The sequence below is a fragment of the Mandrillus leucophaeus genome, unplaced genomic scaffold (assembly GCF_000951045.1).
Source record: "Mandrillus leucophaeus isolate KB7577 unplaced genomic scaffold, Mleu.le_1.0 Scaffold78, whole genome shotgun sequence".
NCBI lineage: Eukaryota > Metazoa > Chordata > Mammalia > Primates > Cercopithecidae > Mandrillus > Mandrillus leucophaeus.
In genome coordinates, this window is record NW_012108474.1 from 2786714 (window position 1) to 2805197 (window position 18484).

An 18484-nucleotide genomic window follows, 5' to 3' on the forward strand; every position below is an offset into this window, starting at 1 on the left:
TCTTCAGTTACCTTTTTTTTTTTTTTTTTTTAGACAGGGTCTGGCTCTGTCACTCAGGCCAGAGTGCAGTGGCATGATTTCAGCTCACTGCAGGCCTCCGCCTCCCAGTCTCAAGTGATCCTCCCACCTTGCCCTCCTGAGTAGCTGGGACTACAGGTCACACCACCACGCACAGCTAATTTTTGTATTTTTAGTAGAGACAGGGTATCACTCTGTTGCCCAGGCTAGTCTTGAACTCCTGAGCTTTTCAAGCGACCCTCCTGTCCCAGCCTCCCACAGTGCAGTGATCTTTTTTAAGCCATAGAACACATTGAACATTTTTTTTTTTTTTTTTTTTTTTTTTTTTGAGATAGGCTGTCTGTCACCCAGGGTGGAGTGCAGTGGTGTGATCTCGGCTCATTATAACCTCCGCCTCCTGGGCTCAAACCTTTCTCCTACCTCAGTCCCCCAAGTAGGACAACAGGCACCACACCTGGCTAAATTTTGTATATTTTGTAGAGATGGAGTTTTGCCATGTTGGCCAGGCTGGTCTCAAACTCTTGGCCTCAAGCGATCTGCCCACCATGGCCTCCCAAAGTACTGAGATTACAGGCGTGAGCCACTGCTCCGAGCCTCCATTGAACATCTTAAACATCTTTCTGAGATGTTGAGATTCATATTTCCAATTCCCAAAGCTGGGACACAGCCTTTTCTTTATGTTCAGTCTCTGTAAGCATCAGCATGTCACATGAAACTCAGCGACCCTCAGGAACCCTGCCATCTGGGGCAGCTGTCATGCTGACCACTAAATCACAGAGAGGGTAAAATGGAAAACATGAATGATTTTCAACTTTATGCATGAGATTTCAGATACAGTTTGGATTTACAATGGGAAGCCTCTGGTTACCCCATCAGGAGACAACACCCAACGCATAGTAAGCACTCAGTAAACGTTTACATATTTACAAAATGATCAGGTCAGGCCAGACATGGTGGCTCACACCTGTAATCCTAATCCTAAGTTTTTTGTTTTGTTTTGTTTTGAGACAGAGTCTTGCTCCGTCACCCAGGTTGAGTGCAGTGGTGCGATCTTGACTCACTGCAACCTCCGTCTCCCAGGTTCAAATGATTCTCCTACCTCAGCCTTTTGATTAGCTGGAATTGTAGGCATGTGTCATGACGTCTGACTAATTTTTGTATTTTCAGTAGAGACGATTTCACCATTTTGACCAGGCCTCAAGCGATCTGCCCACCTCAGCCTCCCAAAGTGCTGGGATTATAGGTGCGAGCCACTGCGCCCGGCCAATCCTAGCACTTTGGGACTCTGAGGAGGGAGGATCGCTTAAACCCAGGAGCCTAAGACCAACCCCATCTCTATGAAGAAAAAAGAATTATCATCCCTTCCCCAGAGAGGCCTGATGTCCCTTTCTGACACACACGCACACACATCACACATGCACACTGACACACAGGCCTAGGGATGTAGCACCCCTTTCCCCTACATTAAATGACACTGGCCGGGCGTTGTGCCTCATACCTATAATCCTAGCATTTTGGAAGGCCAAGGTGGCAGGATCATTTGAGGCCAGGAGTTCACTGCAGTGAGCTATGATCGTGCCACTGCACTCCAGCCTGAGACACAGAGCAAGACCCTCTCCTCAAAAAAAAAGAATGAAAATCTTTTTAAAAAATGGCACCAAGCTGTAGTGCTATTGAGTCCTGTGCTGCCTGTGTGGTGATGCAGTCCCCTTCCCTCTTTCTGTTGGAAGAAATATGCTGATAACACCTTCTAACCTTCTTGGTCTGCTCTCTTTTTTTGGTTTGTTGAAATTCGTTTTATGTGTGTGGGCATTTTTTTTTTTTTAATTTACCAGGGAGATGCAGCATTTGATATAAAACGAAGGTACATTCCCCATTTTAACGTATGCAATTCAGTGGTCTGTTTTATTTTTACTTTTTAATTTATTTTATTTTATTTTTGAGATGAAGTCTCAGTCTGTCGCCCAGGCTGGAGTCCAGTGGCGCGATCTCAGCTCACCACAACCTCTGCCCCCCTGGGTTCAAGCAATTCTCTTGCCTCAGCCTCCCGAGTAGCTGGGATTACAGGTGCCTGCCACTGCGCCTGGCTGATTTTTATATTTTTAGTAGAGACGGGGTTTCACCATCTTGGTCAGGCTGGTCTTGAACTCCTGACCTCATGATCCACCTGCCTCAGCCTCCCAAAGTTCTGGGAATACAGGCATGAGCTACTGTGCCTAGCCCTGTTTTTATTTTTATTTTTTTAATTAATTAATTTTTTTTTTTCTTTTTTTTGAGATGGAGTCTCACCCTATTGCCCAGACTGGAGCATACTGGTGTGATCTCAGCGCACTGCAGCCTCCACCTCCTGGGTTCAAGCAATTCTCCCACCTCAGCCTTCCAAGTGGCTGGGACTATAGGCATGCACCACCACACCTAGCTAATTTTTGTATTTTTTTGGTAGAGACAGGATTTCACCATATTGGCCAGGCTGGTCTTGAACTCCTGACCTCCGATGATCTGCCCTCCTTGGCCTTCCAAAGTGCTGGGATTATAGGCCCCCATGCCTGGCCCCGTGGTTGTTTTTAGAAGTCAGATCATTAAGCGTGTTAAATCCATCTGCTTTGAGTAAGCTTTGTAGTCTGTTCACAGTAGAGGCCAGTTTAAACCTTAAACACTTGGCTCTTGCATGTTCTCTGTTCTGGGAGGAAATAGAGGCTCATCTGCTCCTCCTCTGCCCTTCTTTTCACGCCTCGGCCCGTCTTCCTCTCCTCCCCTCCACCTCGGAAGATGCCTGTGTCTGGGCTGACACCTGGCACCTGCGCTGCCTGTCCAACAGAATCACCCATCCTCCCACTCCTCTCTTGCTTTCTGTTCACTCTGACCCCTCTGTTTTAAGACAAGCGTCTACAGCCGGGTACGGTGGCTCATGCCTGTCATCCCTGCACTTTGGGAAGCTGAGGCAAGCAGATCACCTGAGGTCAGGAGTTCTAGACCAGCCTGGCCATCATGATGAAACCCTCTCTCTACCAAAAATACAAAAATTAGGCCGGGTGCAGTGGCTCACGTCTGTAATCCCAGCACTTTAGGAGGCCGAGGCAGGTGGATCATGAGGTCAGGAGATTGAGACCATCCTGGCAAATACGGTGAAACCCTACCTCTACTAACAATACAAAAAATTACCTGGGCGTGGTGGCACGTGCCTGTAGTCCCAGCTACTCAGGAGGCTGAGGCAGGAGAATCACTTGAACCCGGGAGGTGTAGGTTGCAGTGAACCAAGATTGTGCCACTGCACACCAGACTGGACGACAGAGCGAGACTCTGTCTCAAAAAAAAAAATACAAAAATTAGCCAGGCATGGTGGTGTGCACCTTTCATCCCAGCTACTGGGGAGGCTGAGGCAAGAGAATCACTCGAACCCGGGAGGCGGAGTTTGTAGTGAACTGAGATTACGCCACTGCACTCCAGTCTGGGTGATAGAGTGAGACTGTTTCAAAAGAACACAAGTGTCTCCACTCTATTCAGAAAGGCATTTACCATATTGGGGCATCCTGTGGCATTCTCTTGCGACTGTCTACGTTCTGCCGCTACCTGCATGCCCTGAGGGTCAGGGTTCATCCACTGTGGGTGGATCAACGGCTGTGGGCTGACTTTTCGCTTTGCGCCAGGTCGAGGTCTCGAAGCGCTTGGGTTTGGGAGCACCAGGAACATGTGGTCTTGCGGGAGGGAGGGCCGGTGCAGAGATCTGCAAGTCCATCCACCTCCCAGGAACACAGTCGAAGGATGTGGGGCCTGCTTCGGGGCTGGGACCCATGGAGCCTCCCGGGCTTCCTGTGACATGGCCTCTTCAGCCTGGGTTCCAGGGTAAACCCTTGATTCCAGAGCTAGCCAGGTTATTTGGTCGGGCCCAACAGGTGGAGTTGAAATTGCAGACAGGGACGCATGGAGAATGCCTGCCCTAGTTCCCACGCGCTGCTCTTTCCGCAGGTACATTCTGATCGACTGGCTGGTGGAAGTTGCCACCATGAAGGACTTCACAAGCCTGTGTCTGCACCTGACCGTGGAGTGTGTGGACCGGTACCTGCGGAGGAGGCTGGTGCCGCGGTACAGGCTCCAGCTGCTGGGCATCGCCTGCATGGTCATCTGCACCCGGTGAGAAGCCCCCTCGGCCCAGCTGGCAGGGACGTCCTGGCCCATCCTGGGTTCAGGGTCACCTGCCCTTCGCGTGCTCCTCACTGGTTTGTTTTTTTTTTTGGAAACCAGTTCTCGCTCTGTCACCCAGGCTGGAGTGCACTGGTGCGATCTCGGCTCACCGCAACCTCCGCCTCCCAGGTTCAAGCGATTCTTCTGCCTCAGCCTCCAGAGTGGCTGGGACTGCAGGCGTGCACCACCATGCCCGCCTAATTTTTTTGTATTTTTAGTAGAGATGGGGTTTCACCATGTTGGTCAGGCTGGTCTCAAACTCTTGATTTCAAATTATCTACCCGCCTCGGCCTCCCAAAGTGCTGGGATTACAGGCATGAGCCACTGCACCTGGCCCTTACTGGTTCTTGACTCATGAGCCGTGAGTGTCCCACCTGGTCAGACGTGGAGTGCCATACTGAGGGCCCTCTGCAGGCAGGGGTGATGGAACAGCCTTCAGCGTGTGGGGGCCACTGTGTGGGGTGCCTGCATCCAGGCAATTTGTCCTGGTGTGCGGTCTCAGGACCCAGAGTGTGGCCTCACTCTGGCAGGCACAGGCTGAACCGCCCTGTCCCCTGGTTCCTGAGGGCGGCAGGATGACTGATTGGGGAGGGTGGCAGTCGGCTGCCCTTCTCTGAAGTCAGTTTCTAAAGTCTGTTGCCAGAGTTTCGTACTCTATTGGAGTTGAGGGTTTTTTGTCCCCCACTGGTGCCCTGCAATGCCCACTCTAACCACGTGGGTGTCTCTCAGCAGCAGGGTGAGTCCTTACACGGCAGTCTGTCCCTTTCACATCAGACCACTGCTTTCCTTTAACTAATGCTGGATCCACTAGTTCCGCCTTTGGGAATAACGTGGAAATGATTCTCACAATACGTTTTGCATTTCCTAAACCAGCTGTCCCCAGCATGGTCTACATTTCCCAAGGAAGTGCTTTCCAGACCAACTCCTCTGTAGAGCCTGGTGGGTGAGGATAGGCTTGGCTGCACACAGCGTATGTGTAAGCTACAGAGACTTGTTTCTCTCTTGCACAGGTAACCCAGAGGCAGAGGGTCCGGGCTCAGGTCATTGGGATGTTTTTTGTTTCACGAGGAAGCAGAGGAACCCCATCTCCCATGTTAATCTCTGCCACCAGCTAGGGTGCTGCCCTTGTCCCTGTGACACCTGTACCTGCCACATTTACCTTTGCACTGAGCTTAGTCTTGTGGCCACGTCTCACCAGATGGAAACTGGGAGGTGCAGTCTCTTTGGGCCTGCGTGTGCCGGCTCGATGCAGTGTCATTCCCACGGAAGGAGGGAGCAACCCCTGCCACAAGCATCCAGAGCTGTCTTCAGATGTGCTCTTGGGCCTGAATCCAGCATCCCAGGTGTTCCTACCAGAGACAGCTGAGGAGGTTGGGTGGCCGCCTCCCTGGATCTGACCACATATCCATCACCGCAACCTACTACCAAGCTCCTGGGCCACAAACCGGCTGGCAGTGAGAGAATAACCACTAAAAACGTTTCAGGGAGCTGAGTCCAATTTCTTCCCCAACCACAAGACCTGATAGCGGTGGTCCATATAATTATCACCACAGCTCCCTCAAATCAATTCTGCCTTATCTTTTTTTTTTCAAGCTGGGGGACCAGGCACGGTGGCTCACACCTGTAATCCCAGCACTTTGGGAGGCCAGTGTGGGCAGATCATGAGGTCAGGAGTTCAAGACCAGCCTGGCCAACATGGTGAAACCCCGTCTCTACTAAAGATACAAAAAATTAGCTGGGCGTGGTGGTGGGCGCCTGTAATCCTAGCTACTCAGGAGGCTGAGGCAGGAGAATCACTTGAACCCGGGAGGCAGAGGTTGCAGTGAACCAAGATCGCACCATTACACTCCAGCCTGGGCAATGGGGCAAGACTCTGTCTCTAAATAAATAAATAAATAAGCAAGCTGGACGTGGTGGTGAGCACCTGTAGTCCCATCTACTTGGGAGGCTGAGACATGAAAATCGCTTGAACCCGGGAGGCGTAGGTTGCAGTGAGCCGAGATCACGCCACTGCACTAATCCAGCCTGGGTGACAGAGGGAAACTCTGTCTCAAAAAAAAAAAAGGTTTTAAAGGCTGAGCTGCCCACCACCTCTGCTCTCAGAAGTGCCCTGCCCCAACCAGCCACCTCACACCCTACGCTGGGCTCCCTGTTGGCTACTGACATCTCATCTTTTTGGCGTCTGCAGTCCCTGCCCTGGCAGGTGTAGTCCCCGTGCCTCTTGTCCTCTTGGTCAAGTGAATGACACATGCAACCTGCAGAATCCCCAGGACGGAGCAGCCAAGAGACTTGGCCTCAGTCCAACGGGAAGGTGCCTTGCAGGGGCCACTGGAGCAGCGTGTTCCCTGATAGTTGGCGCTGGTGGACAGCAGAGAACAGGGTGACCCCTGCCTGGGGACAGTCAGGATTCCAGTCAGGATTCCTGTGGCCACACAGTACCGGGCACAGACTTTCCAACAACCCTTGGGCCCTTTGCCTCCAATTCCTAGATCTGGTGGCTCACCCACCTTCTGAGTCTAAAACATTTCCACCCCACTGATAGAGCTGTCACGTGACGGGCAAATCTCTGTCTTTGGTGTCTTTTAGCAAACTGAATGCTGGTGGCACTTGGGCCTTTTGCAGACATTTGTGAGTCTGCCTAACAGCCCTGCTGCTTTCTGTCTGCCTTGTGGCTCTCATCCTTCTTTCCAGCACTTTCTGACCTCCCCTCTATTGTTATTATGATGATTATTTTTTGAGACAGGGTCTTGCTCTGTCACGCAGGTTGGAATGCAGTGGTATAATCATAGCTCACTGCAGCCTCAACTTCCTGGGCTTAAGCAATCCTCCCACCTCAGCCTCCCAAGTAACTGAGACTATAGGCACATGCTACCATGCTCTGCTAATGTTTTATTTTTTAACTTTTTGAAGAGATAGAGTCTTGCTTTGTTGCCCAAGGTGGTCTCGAACTCCTGGCTAAGCTGTCCTCCTGCCTGGGCCTCCCCTTTTTTAAATGCCCCTTGTCAGCCACAGGCAGCTGGCTCCATTATGAAGCCTCTGTCACCAAAGCCCAAAGCCATGGCTCCCTCCCTACCTTGAAGCCTCCTAAAGCCTTGGGTCCCTGTGCCCCACCCCTGCCCCAGGAAGTGGGCTCCGCGCTGAGACCCCTTCTCGGCGTTGCAGGTTCATCAGTAAAGAGATCCTGACTATCCGGGAGGCCGTATGGCTCACAGACAATACGTACAAGTATGAGGACCTGGTGAGAATGATGGGCGAGATCGTCTCCGCCTTGGAAGGGAAGATTCGAGTAAGCAGTGGTTCCATTTTCCTTATTAATCCTGGTTGTTGCTGTGCTGGAGGGTGGGGGTGGGCATTTGGCTTTCCTGCTGTGGGAGGCCTCATGGACTCAGAGGGCAGCTCTCTCTGCTGTGCCCAAAGCCACGGAGCAGGAGGCCACGGTTGCACCACATCGCCACTTGCGCTGGTGCGCTGCGCATGCAGCATCAACGTGAACATCACCCGGGCCAGACCCTGCGCTGGGCCTGCATGTGACACTGCACCAAGGAGCCCCCAATCACTAAGAGCCCACACCCTCTCCCGGCTGTCTAGGTCCCCACCGTGGTGGATTACAAGGAGGTCCTGCTGGCGCTAGTCCCCGTGGAGCTGAGAACCCAGCACCTGTGCAGCTTCCTCTGTGAGCTCTCCCTGCTCTACACCAGCCTGTCCGCCTATGCCCCAGCCCGCCTGGCTGCCGCAGCCCTGCTTCTGGCCAGACTGACGCACAGGCAGAGTAAGGAGAGGCCCTTCCCAGGGATGCCTGTGTCAGGGAAGGTGCTCACATAGGAGGCGGCTGTGGGGTGGAAGAGTCCAGCATCCGTTTGTCCTGGTTACTTCTTCAGGGATGAGATACAGCACAGCTCCTAGCTTCAGTATGTCCCAGATTTCTGACTGTGAACCTGCATGCCCTACGTATGGGTTTTTTTCAAAACTGTTTTAAAAGGATTGCAACCCTGAGCTCCAAGAAGCTCCACAGCAGAGCCCACAGAACTATAGAGTGGAAGTGGTCAGGCGGCTGTCACCACAGCCCGTCCGTCCCCTCCATCCCCTCCATCCCTGGCCTGCTTTCTTCCCCAGCACAGCCCTGGACCACTCAGCTGTGGGACCTCACCGGATTCTCCTATGAGGACCTCATTCCCTGCGTCTTGAGCCTTCATAAGAAGTGGTGAGTTTTGGCCAGGCGCGGTGGCTCACACCTGTAACCCCAGCACTTTGGGAGGCCGAGGCAGGCAGACCATTTGAGGTCAGGAGTTCGAGACCAGCCTGGCCAACATGGTAAAACCCCACCTCTACTAAAAATATAAAAATTAGCCAGGCGTGTTGGTGCACGCCTGTAATTCCAGCTACTCAGGAGGCTGAGGCAGGAGAATCGCTTGAACCCAGGAGGCAGAGGTTGCAGTGAGTTGAGATCACGTCACTGGACTCCAGCCTGGGTGACAGAGCAAGACTCTGTCTCCAAAAACAAAAACTGGCCAGGCGTGGTGGCTCACCCCTGTAATCCCAGCACTTTGGGAGATCAAAGCGGGTGGATCACCTGAGGTCAGGAGTTCGAGACTAGCCTGGTCAACATGACAAAACCCTGTCTCTACTAAAAAAACAAAAATTAGCCGGGCGTGGTGGCGTGCGCCTGTAATCCCAGCTACTCAGGAGGCTGAGGCAGGAGAATCGTTTGAACCCGGGAGGCAGAGGTTGCGGTGAGCCGAGATTGCGCCATTGCACTCCAGCCCAGGCACCGAGTGAAACTCCATCTAAAAAAAAAAAAAAAAATTCCAGGACTTTCTTATCTCACACCTTTTTCACATTGAGAGCAGCTGCTCCCAACCCAAGCTCATTGCATAGGCAGCAGAACATACTAGAAAAAAATGAGGGTGTCTCCCTGACCTGTGGTAACTTGTACCTGTGTCAAGTTGTCATCTAGCTCAGGCGCTGGCACACTGTGGCCCTCAGACAGCATCTGGCTGCTTTTGTGAATGGGTTTTCTTTTTTTTTTTTTTTTTTTTTTTGAGACGGAGTCTCGCTCTGTCGCCCGGGCTGGAGTGCAGTGGCCGGATCTCAGCTCACTGCAAGCTCCGCCTCCCGGGTTTACGCCATTCTCCTGCCTCAGCCTCCCGAGTAGCTGGGACTACAGGCGCCCACCACCTCGCCCCACTAGTTTTTTGTATTTTTTTAGTAGAGGCGGGGTTTCACCGTGTTAGCCAGGATGGTCTCAATCTCCTGACCTCGTGATCCACCCGTCTTGGCCTCCCAAAGTGCTGGGATTACAGGCTTGAGCCACCGCGCCCGGCCATGAATGGGGTTTTCTTGGCAGCAGCCGTCCTCACTGGCTTCCACATCGTCTGCAGCTGCTTTTGCTCTGGCAGTGGCTGAGCTTATAGTGCAGCGGAGACCACATGGCCCCCAGTGGGGAAAATACTCACTCCCCTTCCCTTGAGAGAACAGCTTCCACCTCAGTGCAGCCGTTGGTATAGATCTATCCTCTGTCTCATTGAGAAGATGGAGCCTGCGGGCAGGTCCCTTGCCCCATCGTGCCCAGCTGTGGCCCCCTCTCTGCCCTAGCCCCGCTGGGCTTCCCTCCACCTGCCCCGGCCCCTCCACCCTTCTGTCTGCTGAGCCTGGCCCGGCTCTCGCTGCATCTGAGCCCCTTCACCTGCCCTGGCAGCTTCCCTTCAGCCCACGTTGGTTTGTTCTATGCAGTGCATGAAGCCCCCACCGTGGGCCGGGCGCTGGGGGAGAGGCCAGGACAGAGAGTTCAGAGGTCAGGTCATGTTGGGAGAAACAGCAGGCAGGAGGGGGGCATGTGGCACGGGCGGGTGCGGCTCCCTTCAGGGAGCGCAGCCAGGGTCACTTGGGCATCTGAGTCCCAGGCAAAGGGGGCAGCCATGCCAGGGCCCAGTGCAGACCAGCGGGGCCAAGGGCTGTGAGTGGAGTCATGGCAGTGAGGGGCAAGGGGGACAAGCATGGGGGTGAATTTGCATCTGACCAGCCATCTCCCTCTCGCCTCCTCAGCTGTGTTCACAGACTTGCTCCTCCCACCTCTCGGCACCACCACTCCCTGGTCTCCCCCTTCCCCGCTTCTGCCATGACTTCCCTTTCCTCAGCCAAATCCAGCAGACTCAGCAGTGTAGGCTTTTTTTTCCTTTTTTGAGTTGGGGGCCCAGGCTGGAGTACAGTGGCGCCATCCTAGCTCACTGCAACCCTGACCTCCCAGGCTTAAGGGATCCTCTTGTGTCAGCCTCCCGAGTAGCTGAAACCACAGGCACCACCACACCAGGCCTGGGTGGCTTTTCTCCAGCCAGCATTACGCTGACCCTCCCTCCTTCGGGGGCCTCAGCTTCCTGCCCTAGGCCATGCGGCCTGGGTATTAGTCTCCCTTCTCACCCACCCCAAGGGGCCAGGGAATTCTGGCTTTCTGCCACCCCTCAGACTCCTTTCCTGGGAGACTTCATCACTTCCAGGATTCAGACCACGTCTCAACCTTGACCTGCCACCCACCCTGCCAGTGTGACTCAGCCATTGGCCTGTTTCGGCCCTGGTGGGTTGTGGTGCATGAACCACTGTGCACCCAGCTGAGGCCTCCACCAGCCGCTCCTGCTTCTCCATCCCTGCATCCTCGCCAGTGCACTTTCCTCGTGCGCTCACCGCTTGGGGGCTGGAGCTATCCGTGGTGGCTGCCCAGCCTTCTGGAACACTGGCAGCCACCCCACATGTGTCTCGTGTACACTACCCAGGGCCTTGCTGTCCAGCTTCCAGGATGAGATCAGAACTCCCTAGGGGTCTCTTTGCCCTTGAGCAGCCCCTTCTCTGGCCCATCTGCTGTTTCTACCCCCATACTGTACTTCAGCCACAGGGGACCTGGTGGCATCTCCCGGGCTTTGGCATGTGCTGCTGCTCATGCTGCTTTCTCCTGCAGTGCCCGGACCCTGTGCCTTCTGGGCAAGGAACGAGGGTGACAGTAGAAGGGTCGGCATGGATCTTACCCCCCCACCTTTGCTTATGGGGAGCACAGATCGTCCCAACACTGGCCACCAAAAGCTGTTTCTGAGCTGCGTTTATTCTCTTCCACCTGAAAAAGTTAATTTTTTTTTTCCCAAACCAGATAAGTTAGAAACATTATTTACAAACTAAACTTCCTTTTATTGTATGATTTAATCGGCTTTTAGTTTATTCACACAGTTGTGCTTGTCATCACAACAATCAAATTTACAACATTTTCACTTTCCCCAAAGGGACAACACACCCCTCAGCTGTCACCCTCTGGTTCCCCGCAATTTCCTCAGCCCTAGATGACTCAGTGGTCTACTTTCTGTCCATGGATTTTTCCCATTCTGGACATTGCATATAAATGGAGTCATAGGACAGGTGGCCTTTTGTGTCTAGGTTATTTCCCTCAGTGTAATATTTGCTGGATTTGTCCATGTTGTGGTGTGTGTACCTGCTTTATTCCTTTTCATGGCTGAATAATATTCCCCTGCGTGGACCACATGTGTTTATCCATCCCACAGCTGGTGGACATTTGCCTATTGTGAACAGTCCCGCCATGAACATTCTAGTACAGGTTTCTGTGTGGACATAGTTTGTCCTTTTTCCTGGGTCTTTACCTAGAGAGAATTGCTGGGTTCTGTGGTGACTAAATTTAACCATTCGGGGAACCGCCAGGTCGGATTCCAGAGTGACTGCACCATTTTGCATTCTCATTGCTCACTTCAGTGAACTAAGGCTCAAAATGGGGTGGGGGTGCCTCACATGTCCACTCCACGTGACTGTTTCCAGCTTCCACGATGACGCCCCCAAGGACTACAGGCAAGTCTCTCTGACCGCCGTGAAGCAGCGATTTGAGGACAAGCGCTATGGAGAAATCAGCCAGGAAAAGGTGCCTCTCTCCTGCCACCTGGGCGTCTCATGGGGTGCTGGGGTATGGGCGGGCCTCACCCTCGGGGCCTCTGCACCCCCTAACTCTGGCTTCCCCTAAGGTGCTGAGCTACAGCCAGTTGTGTGCGGCATTAGGAGTGACACAAGACAGCCCCGACCCCCCGACTTTCCTCAGCACAGGGGAGATCCACACCTTCCTCAGCTCTCCCTCGGGGCGGAGAACCAAACGGTTAGTCACCCTGCGCCATACAATGCTGGCACCCTCATGCCGGCCCAGTTCCCTCAGCGCTCCCTCACAGAGAGGCCCTCAAGGCTTGTCAGGGGAGCAGCAGATCCCAGGGCAGTGACCCTGGGATGGAGCCCTGCAGTCATGCCTTAGGCCCCTGCGTAACCTCCACTGTCTCCAGCCCAGGTCTCCTTCCTCAGAGGCTGTTGCCTCTCCCTCTGCCTGGGCTCCCTGTGGAGGAAGATGGTTTCGAGCGTGCGGGAGCCCAGCCTGGCTCTAGCCCTGCCCGTGCCTGTCACGCGTATCCTGGACTTACCTGCTCCATGATGCTGCTGTCACTCCCGGCACTCAAGTTGTGACCTGAGTCACATCCCCAGCACTTCCCTCACCACCCGTGTGAACCTGTTTACGTGCCTCTCCTATCTCAGCACCTTGGCTGTTCCTCCCGGAGTTAACTTCCTCTTTCCACCTCACCCACCTGGAGAACTGCTATTGATTCTGCAAGGCCCCGATTAACAGGGCCCTCCCTGTGCTGCTGGCCCTGCCCCTGTGACTCCTTAGCACCATGTGCACCCATAACTTTCCCAAGTGCGGGCACTGGGTGGCTGGGTCTTCCCTGTCAATACAAGACCAGGCAGGGCTGCCTCCGGGAGCGTTGTGTGGGGAGTGGGCCCCTAGCAGTAGACCTAAACTCCTGGGGAGCCCTGGGGAAGCAGCCGAAGCCCCCACTACTGCTACTTCCTCCCCAAGAAGCGTGATAGCACTTTCCATTGTGCAGAAAGCAGGAGACCTGACCCTCCTGTCTCACTCCACACACGCACCGACTCCCTGGGGCCAGGGTCGTCACGAGGAAAGTCCATGTAGACACGCATAGCTACTCCAGGAGGGGGCCTGGCCCTGTGCTCAGCCTCACTGTGTTAAACCCGCTTCTCCAGAGGCCCCCCAAAGCCCCATCAGTCTCTGAGACAGACCCCCATGGGTGACACGGGTAGCTCTCTCCACCCCCGCTCCCCACTGGGCCCTGGGTTCAGGAAGTGGAAAGGCTCAGCTGGTGTGGCAGCTTTTCCCAGGCTCAGGCCCACACTCTGGCCTCCAGCCCCATCCCGAGCAAGACTTGACCTCAGCTGGGCATGGGTGCTGGCACCGCCCAAGGCCAGGCCATTGCATGCAATCTGCCTGGCCCCGGGCTGAGCACTGCCTGTCCCTTATTAATCAACACCAGAGGGGCCGGGCGCGGTGGCTCACGCCTGTAATCCCAGCACTTTGGAAGGCTGAGGCGAGTGAATCACCTGAGGTTAGGAGTTCGAGAGCAACTTGGCCATCATGGTGAAACCCCGTCTCTACTAAAAATATAAAAATTAGCTGGGTGTGATGGTGGGCACCTGTAGTCCCAGCTACTCAGGAGCCTGAGGCAGGAGAATCACTTGAACCCGGGAGGCAGAGGTTGCAGTGAGCCAAGATCACACCACTGCACTCCAGCCTGGGTGACAGAGCAAGACTCCACCTCAAAAAAAAAAAACAAAAAAAACACTGGAAGGTAGCATCATCCTGGGGGTGTCCAGGGGACCAGATGGTTGGCCCAGGCCCCACAGCTGAGCCGGGTGGGCTGGGCTTCACACCCAGACCTGGGGCCTGAGTTTGCCTGAGCTGTCCTCCAGGTTGGCCCTGCCTCAAGGGCTTATACCTGTTCTAGCTTCACCAGCATTTTCTACACAGCAGACCCTTTGGGAGCATGCAGTGACAGGCCAGGGCACGCGGGTGTTAGAGGTAGGTGCAGAGGGCCTGGCCTCCCAGCGCTGCCGCCCATGACCGGGTCTCCTGGGCTCTCTCCACCGTGCAGGAAGCGGGAGAACAGCCTCCAGGAGGACAGGGGCAGCTTTGTTACCACCCCCACTGCGGAGCTGTCCAGCCAGGAGGAGACGCTGCTGGGCAGCTTCCTCGACTGGAGCCTGGACTGCTGCTCTGGCTACGAAGGCGACCAGGAGAGCGAGGGCGAGAAGGAGGGCGACGGTGAGTGTAGGGCCAGGGCGCACCGGAAGGGACATCACACAGGGTGGCTCTCACTGAGGGTCTCTGGGCACCTGGCCCTGTGCGAGCGCTGTGGGAGGGAGGAGGATGTGCACAGAGCACAGGGCGGGGCCAGCTCCTGCCCTGCCGGGGAGTGTGTCCAGGCATGGGGAGAGTGAGAGGAGGGGAGAACCCCCAAAACACCACAGCTTCTACCATCACACAGGGATGAGAGGACTTAGACCACACCTATCTGGCTCCTGCTCGTTCTGTGCTGGGAAGACCTCACTAGGATGAGGGAGGTAGAGACCTGTCTGGAGTTCAGGGAGATCCTTCTAGGCCAGGTGTGGTGGCTCATGCCTGTAATCCCAGCAATTTGAGAGGCTGAGGCAGGAGGATCACTTCAGGCTAGAAGTTCAAGACAATCCTGGGTGACATAGCAAGACAAAAAATTTAAAAATTAGCTGGACAGGCTAATTTTTCTTTCTAGAATGTTGTTTGAGATGTGCCCACATGGTTTACATGACACTCCTCACTGCCCTGCTGGGATCACTGCCCTGTGCAAACCCCAGGCAGACTGCATGGGTCCTTACCAGAAGCCCAGTTAGTGTGAGTCCTGTCGATTTCCCAGTTGCTTGCTTCTGCATCCACTTGGCTTGAGCTAGATGCCCAACTTGTCATCTCCACTGTCGTTGGAGTCATGGTGGGCAGCTGTCCAACCTTGGAAGAGGCATGTCACCCACACTTCTCACCACAGGAGGGTAACACAGAGGACCATAGCAAGGTAGAAGATTCTTGACCTGCACTTCAGGGTCCTGACCTGGCAGGGGGTCTCCCCTGATGCTTGGGTGTGACATGATCTCCCTTCCCACCAACCTTCCTGCAGTGACAGCTCCCAGTGGCATCCTCGATGTCACCGTGGTCTGCCTGAACCCAGAACAGCATTGCTGCCAGGAATCCAGTGATGAGGAGGCTTGCCCAGAGGACGAGAGACCCCAGGACCCACAGGTACCAGCGCTGGATACCCAGATCCCTGCAACCCCAGGACCCAAGTCCCTGCTCTGCACCAGCCCAGAGCCAGGGAAGGACGTCACGACCTCAGGGTACTCCTCCGTCAGCACCACGAGTCCCACAAGCTCTGTGGATGGTGGCTTGGGGGTCCTGCCCCGACCTACCTCAGTGCTGTCCCTGGACAGTGACTCGCACACACAGCCCTGCCACCATCAGGCCAGGAAGTCATGTTTACAGTGTCGTCCCCCAAGTCCCCCCGAAAGCAGTGTTCCCCGGCAACAGGTGAAACGGATAAACCTATGCATACACAGTGAGGAGGAGGACACGAACCTGGGCCTTGTGAGGCTGTAAGTGTGTCAGCGCATTTGCCGCAGTGGATGTGTACTGAGGGGGCTGGAGGCGAGGGGTGGGAGCACAGCATAGGAATGCTGTGTAGCTCCCGGAGGCCTTCGCACAGAGCAGAGAGGGTAACTTGTGGCCACCAAGTTTCTTTCTCCGCGGGAGTCCCGTGCAAGCTATGAGAATGTTGAAATGAGAGTGAAGAGGTCAGATCCCTCTCTTTGGAAAGTTGAGCCTCAAAGCAGTTGGCCGCACTGCATGGAGGGCACCTCTCTGTCCCTTCCGTGTCTCACTGTCTCTAGAAGCTTCAGCCCATGTGTGTCCTGGTCTTCCCAGCCCCAACAGAGCCCGGTGCCAGGAGCTGACAGCTTTCACGCTCAAGGCACGTGTGACCTGGGTAGTCAGACACCACTTGAGCTCCTGCCCACATCTGTCTGGTTTGGTGCTCCAGTGGGGAGCTGACAGCTCTGAGCACACCACTGTCCCCTCATCCACCTTGGTCTGCATGGGGCACCCACTTCCTTCTGGGTGGGTATTCCATGGTAAGGGGGCCTGTGTCCCTGCACACTGCGTGGACTCCCTACGACACGTTACTCATTTTAGAGCTCTGTCCCAGAGGCTCTGTCCCAGACATTTGTCTGTGGACCCACAGATGTTGTCAATGTGAACACCTCTCTTTGTGCTGAATTTCTGGGCCATTCTTTTCCTGTCTTTGTTTCTAAATTTCCTTCTTCCAAGATGAAAACGAGAAAAACTTAAAGCAGAAGGTATTAAAAAAACAAGAGATTCCTACCATTATTTAGGTTCAACTGCAAAACAAAAATCTTACTCCAGCCCCTCAATGCCATCCTGACACACTTTATGTAAAAAGAATTTTCCCAGAGAGGCTAGCCAGAAAAAACTTGAAGTCCCCTCTAACATCTGAGGTGACCAAGAGGCAGAGGAGTAGAGCAGTCGGGGGCCGTGTCCTGGCTGATCCCAACTGCAGCTGTGCTCTGGGGACCCGTGGGAGGGAGGCAGACCCCTGGGCTTTCCTGCTGGCCACAGAGACTCCGATCCTGCATGGAAAGGGAGCCTGGGAGACAGCAGTCCACGCCTGGGGAGCCTGTCTGGGGCCATGTGACCGTGGCCTCTCCCTGGGGATGGGCTTACCACAGCACACTCACCCTGCTGCCATCCACTTCTGTTTCCTCTGCAAATGTAAGAAAGAACCACTTGACCAGAAGTGTCCCCCAGATGCTTTTTTTTTCTTTTGAGATGGAGTTTTGCTCTTTTCACCCTGGCTGGAGTGCAGTGGCATGATCTCAACTCACTGCAACCTCCGCCTCCCAGATTCTGCCTCAGCCTCCCAGGTAGCTGGGATTCTGCCTCAACCTCCCAGGTAGTTGGGATTACAAGCACCCAACCACACCCGGCTAATTTTTGTATTTTCAGTAGAGACGGGATTTCACCATGTTGGCCAGGCTTGTCTCGAACTCCTGACCTCAGGTGATCCGCCCACTTCGGCCTCCCAAAGTGCTGGGATTACAGGCATGAGCCACTGCGCCTGGCCCCCCAAATGCTCTTGAACCAGAAGCCCAAGGCTGGGAGATGCTCACTGAGCTGCTGCTTTTCTGTGTGCTGGTGCTGGTGCTGTGTGTGTTTGTAAGTCTGTGGCAGCTGTCTTCTTGCCACTATAAGGGAATTCTGGCCACCCTGGGTGGGGTGTGGTCGGGGTGAGAACCGAAGCGTTGGAACTGTAGACCCGTCCTGTCAACTGTGTGCCCCTGGGCATGTGTGAGCCTCAGTTTCCTCATCTGTAAGAGGGGGCGATGATAGCCTACCTCACAGGGGTGTTATGAGGATTAAATGTGAGGAGGATAGTGACAAATGAGTGATGGACGTCCTTTGCTGCCTCAACCCCTTGTCCAGGGGCTCTTTTGTCAAAATCCCAACTCTTCATGGAGTCAGTTCTCTGCTTTCTCCCAGCTTGCACCTGAAGGAGGAAACTACTCCGGGGGAGCCTGGCATCACCTGCTGGGGTGGGTGGTCTCCTGCATCCCGAGTGCTGCCTCCTCCTTCACAGAGAACCTCCAGGGAGGCAGGGCCACCGTCACCCTCCCCCACCGCTGATGGAGGGGCCCATCCTGAGCGCTGGGCCAGAGCTGCCTGGGTCCCAACCTCCCTGACAACTCCGTTTGTGCCCTCCTTCCCTTCTGCGATGACACCTTCCCATTAACGACTATGGAACAGACTCACCTGTCCCATCTTTAAACAGCACCCCCAGGTCTGTCTTTCCTCCAGCTACCGCCTGGGATTTCTTGACCCTAATTGTTTATTCTTGTTAACATCAACTACATGGGGCCCTGCTGCCCTCCTCACTTCCTCCCCCAGGTGTCCCCTGCATCACTGAAGGCCCTGTCCGCCGACCCCCCCACCCCCCGGTGCTGTGTACACCGCCGAGACCTCAGCAGCGCTTGGCCTGTGACCCAGTCCCTCCCGCGACAGCCTCCTGTTGCCTCTGTGACACTGTCCTACTGCTGCTCCACCTCCCTGGCCATTGCCTGGGCCCCGTCACCTGTCCCTACCCATCCCCTGCCCCACCAAGGGCCACCTCGCCGAGCCCACTGCTCCAAGGTCTGAGCTTCCTCCCCTCTGCCCAGTGCTATCACGTCACATGTCCAAAAGTGAACACTTTCTCCTCCCTCATCCCCGCTCCTGACAGGAGGCATCCGCACCTCCAGCAACCCCGTGCTTTCCCTGTGCTCGGTGGCCCGGGCGTCAGCAGGATGGCGGGTCCCTGCGGTAGGCCACTTT

General features: G+C 54.8%; 1 protein-coding gene across 1 annotated transcript in view; it reads left to right on the plus strand.

Annotated features, from left to right (window-relative positions):
- The window catches only part of CCNF (cyclin F), a 31338-nt gene extending 14904 nt beyond the window's left edge, over nucleotides 1-16434 (plus strand). The window contains exons 10-17 of the mRNA XM_011967000.1: nucleotides 3985-4149; nucleotides 7363-7486; nucleotides 7789-7969; nucleotides 8314-8401; nucleotides 12007-12106; nucleotides 12207-12334; nucleotides 14172-14341; nucleotides 15225-16434. Coding sequence (XP_011822390.1) covers nucleotides 3985-4149; nucleotides 7363-7486; nucleotides 7789-7969; nucleotides 8314-8401; nucleotides 12007-12106; nucleotides 12207-12334; nucleotides 14172-14341; nucleotides 15225-15700 — 1432 coding nt within the window. The 3' untranslated portion in view covers nucleotides 15701-16434. The remainder of the gene's footprint in view (nucleotides 1-3984; nucleotides 4150-7362; nucleotides 7487-7788; nucleotides 7970-8313; nucleotides 8402-12006; nucleotides 12107-12206; nucleotides 12335-14171; nucleotides 14342-15224) is intronic.
- The last annotated feature ends 2050 nt before the right edge of the window (nucleotides 16435-18484 follow it).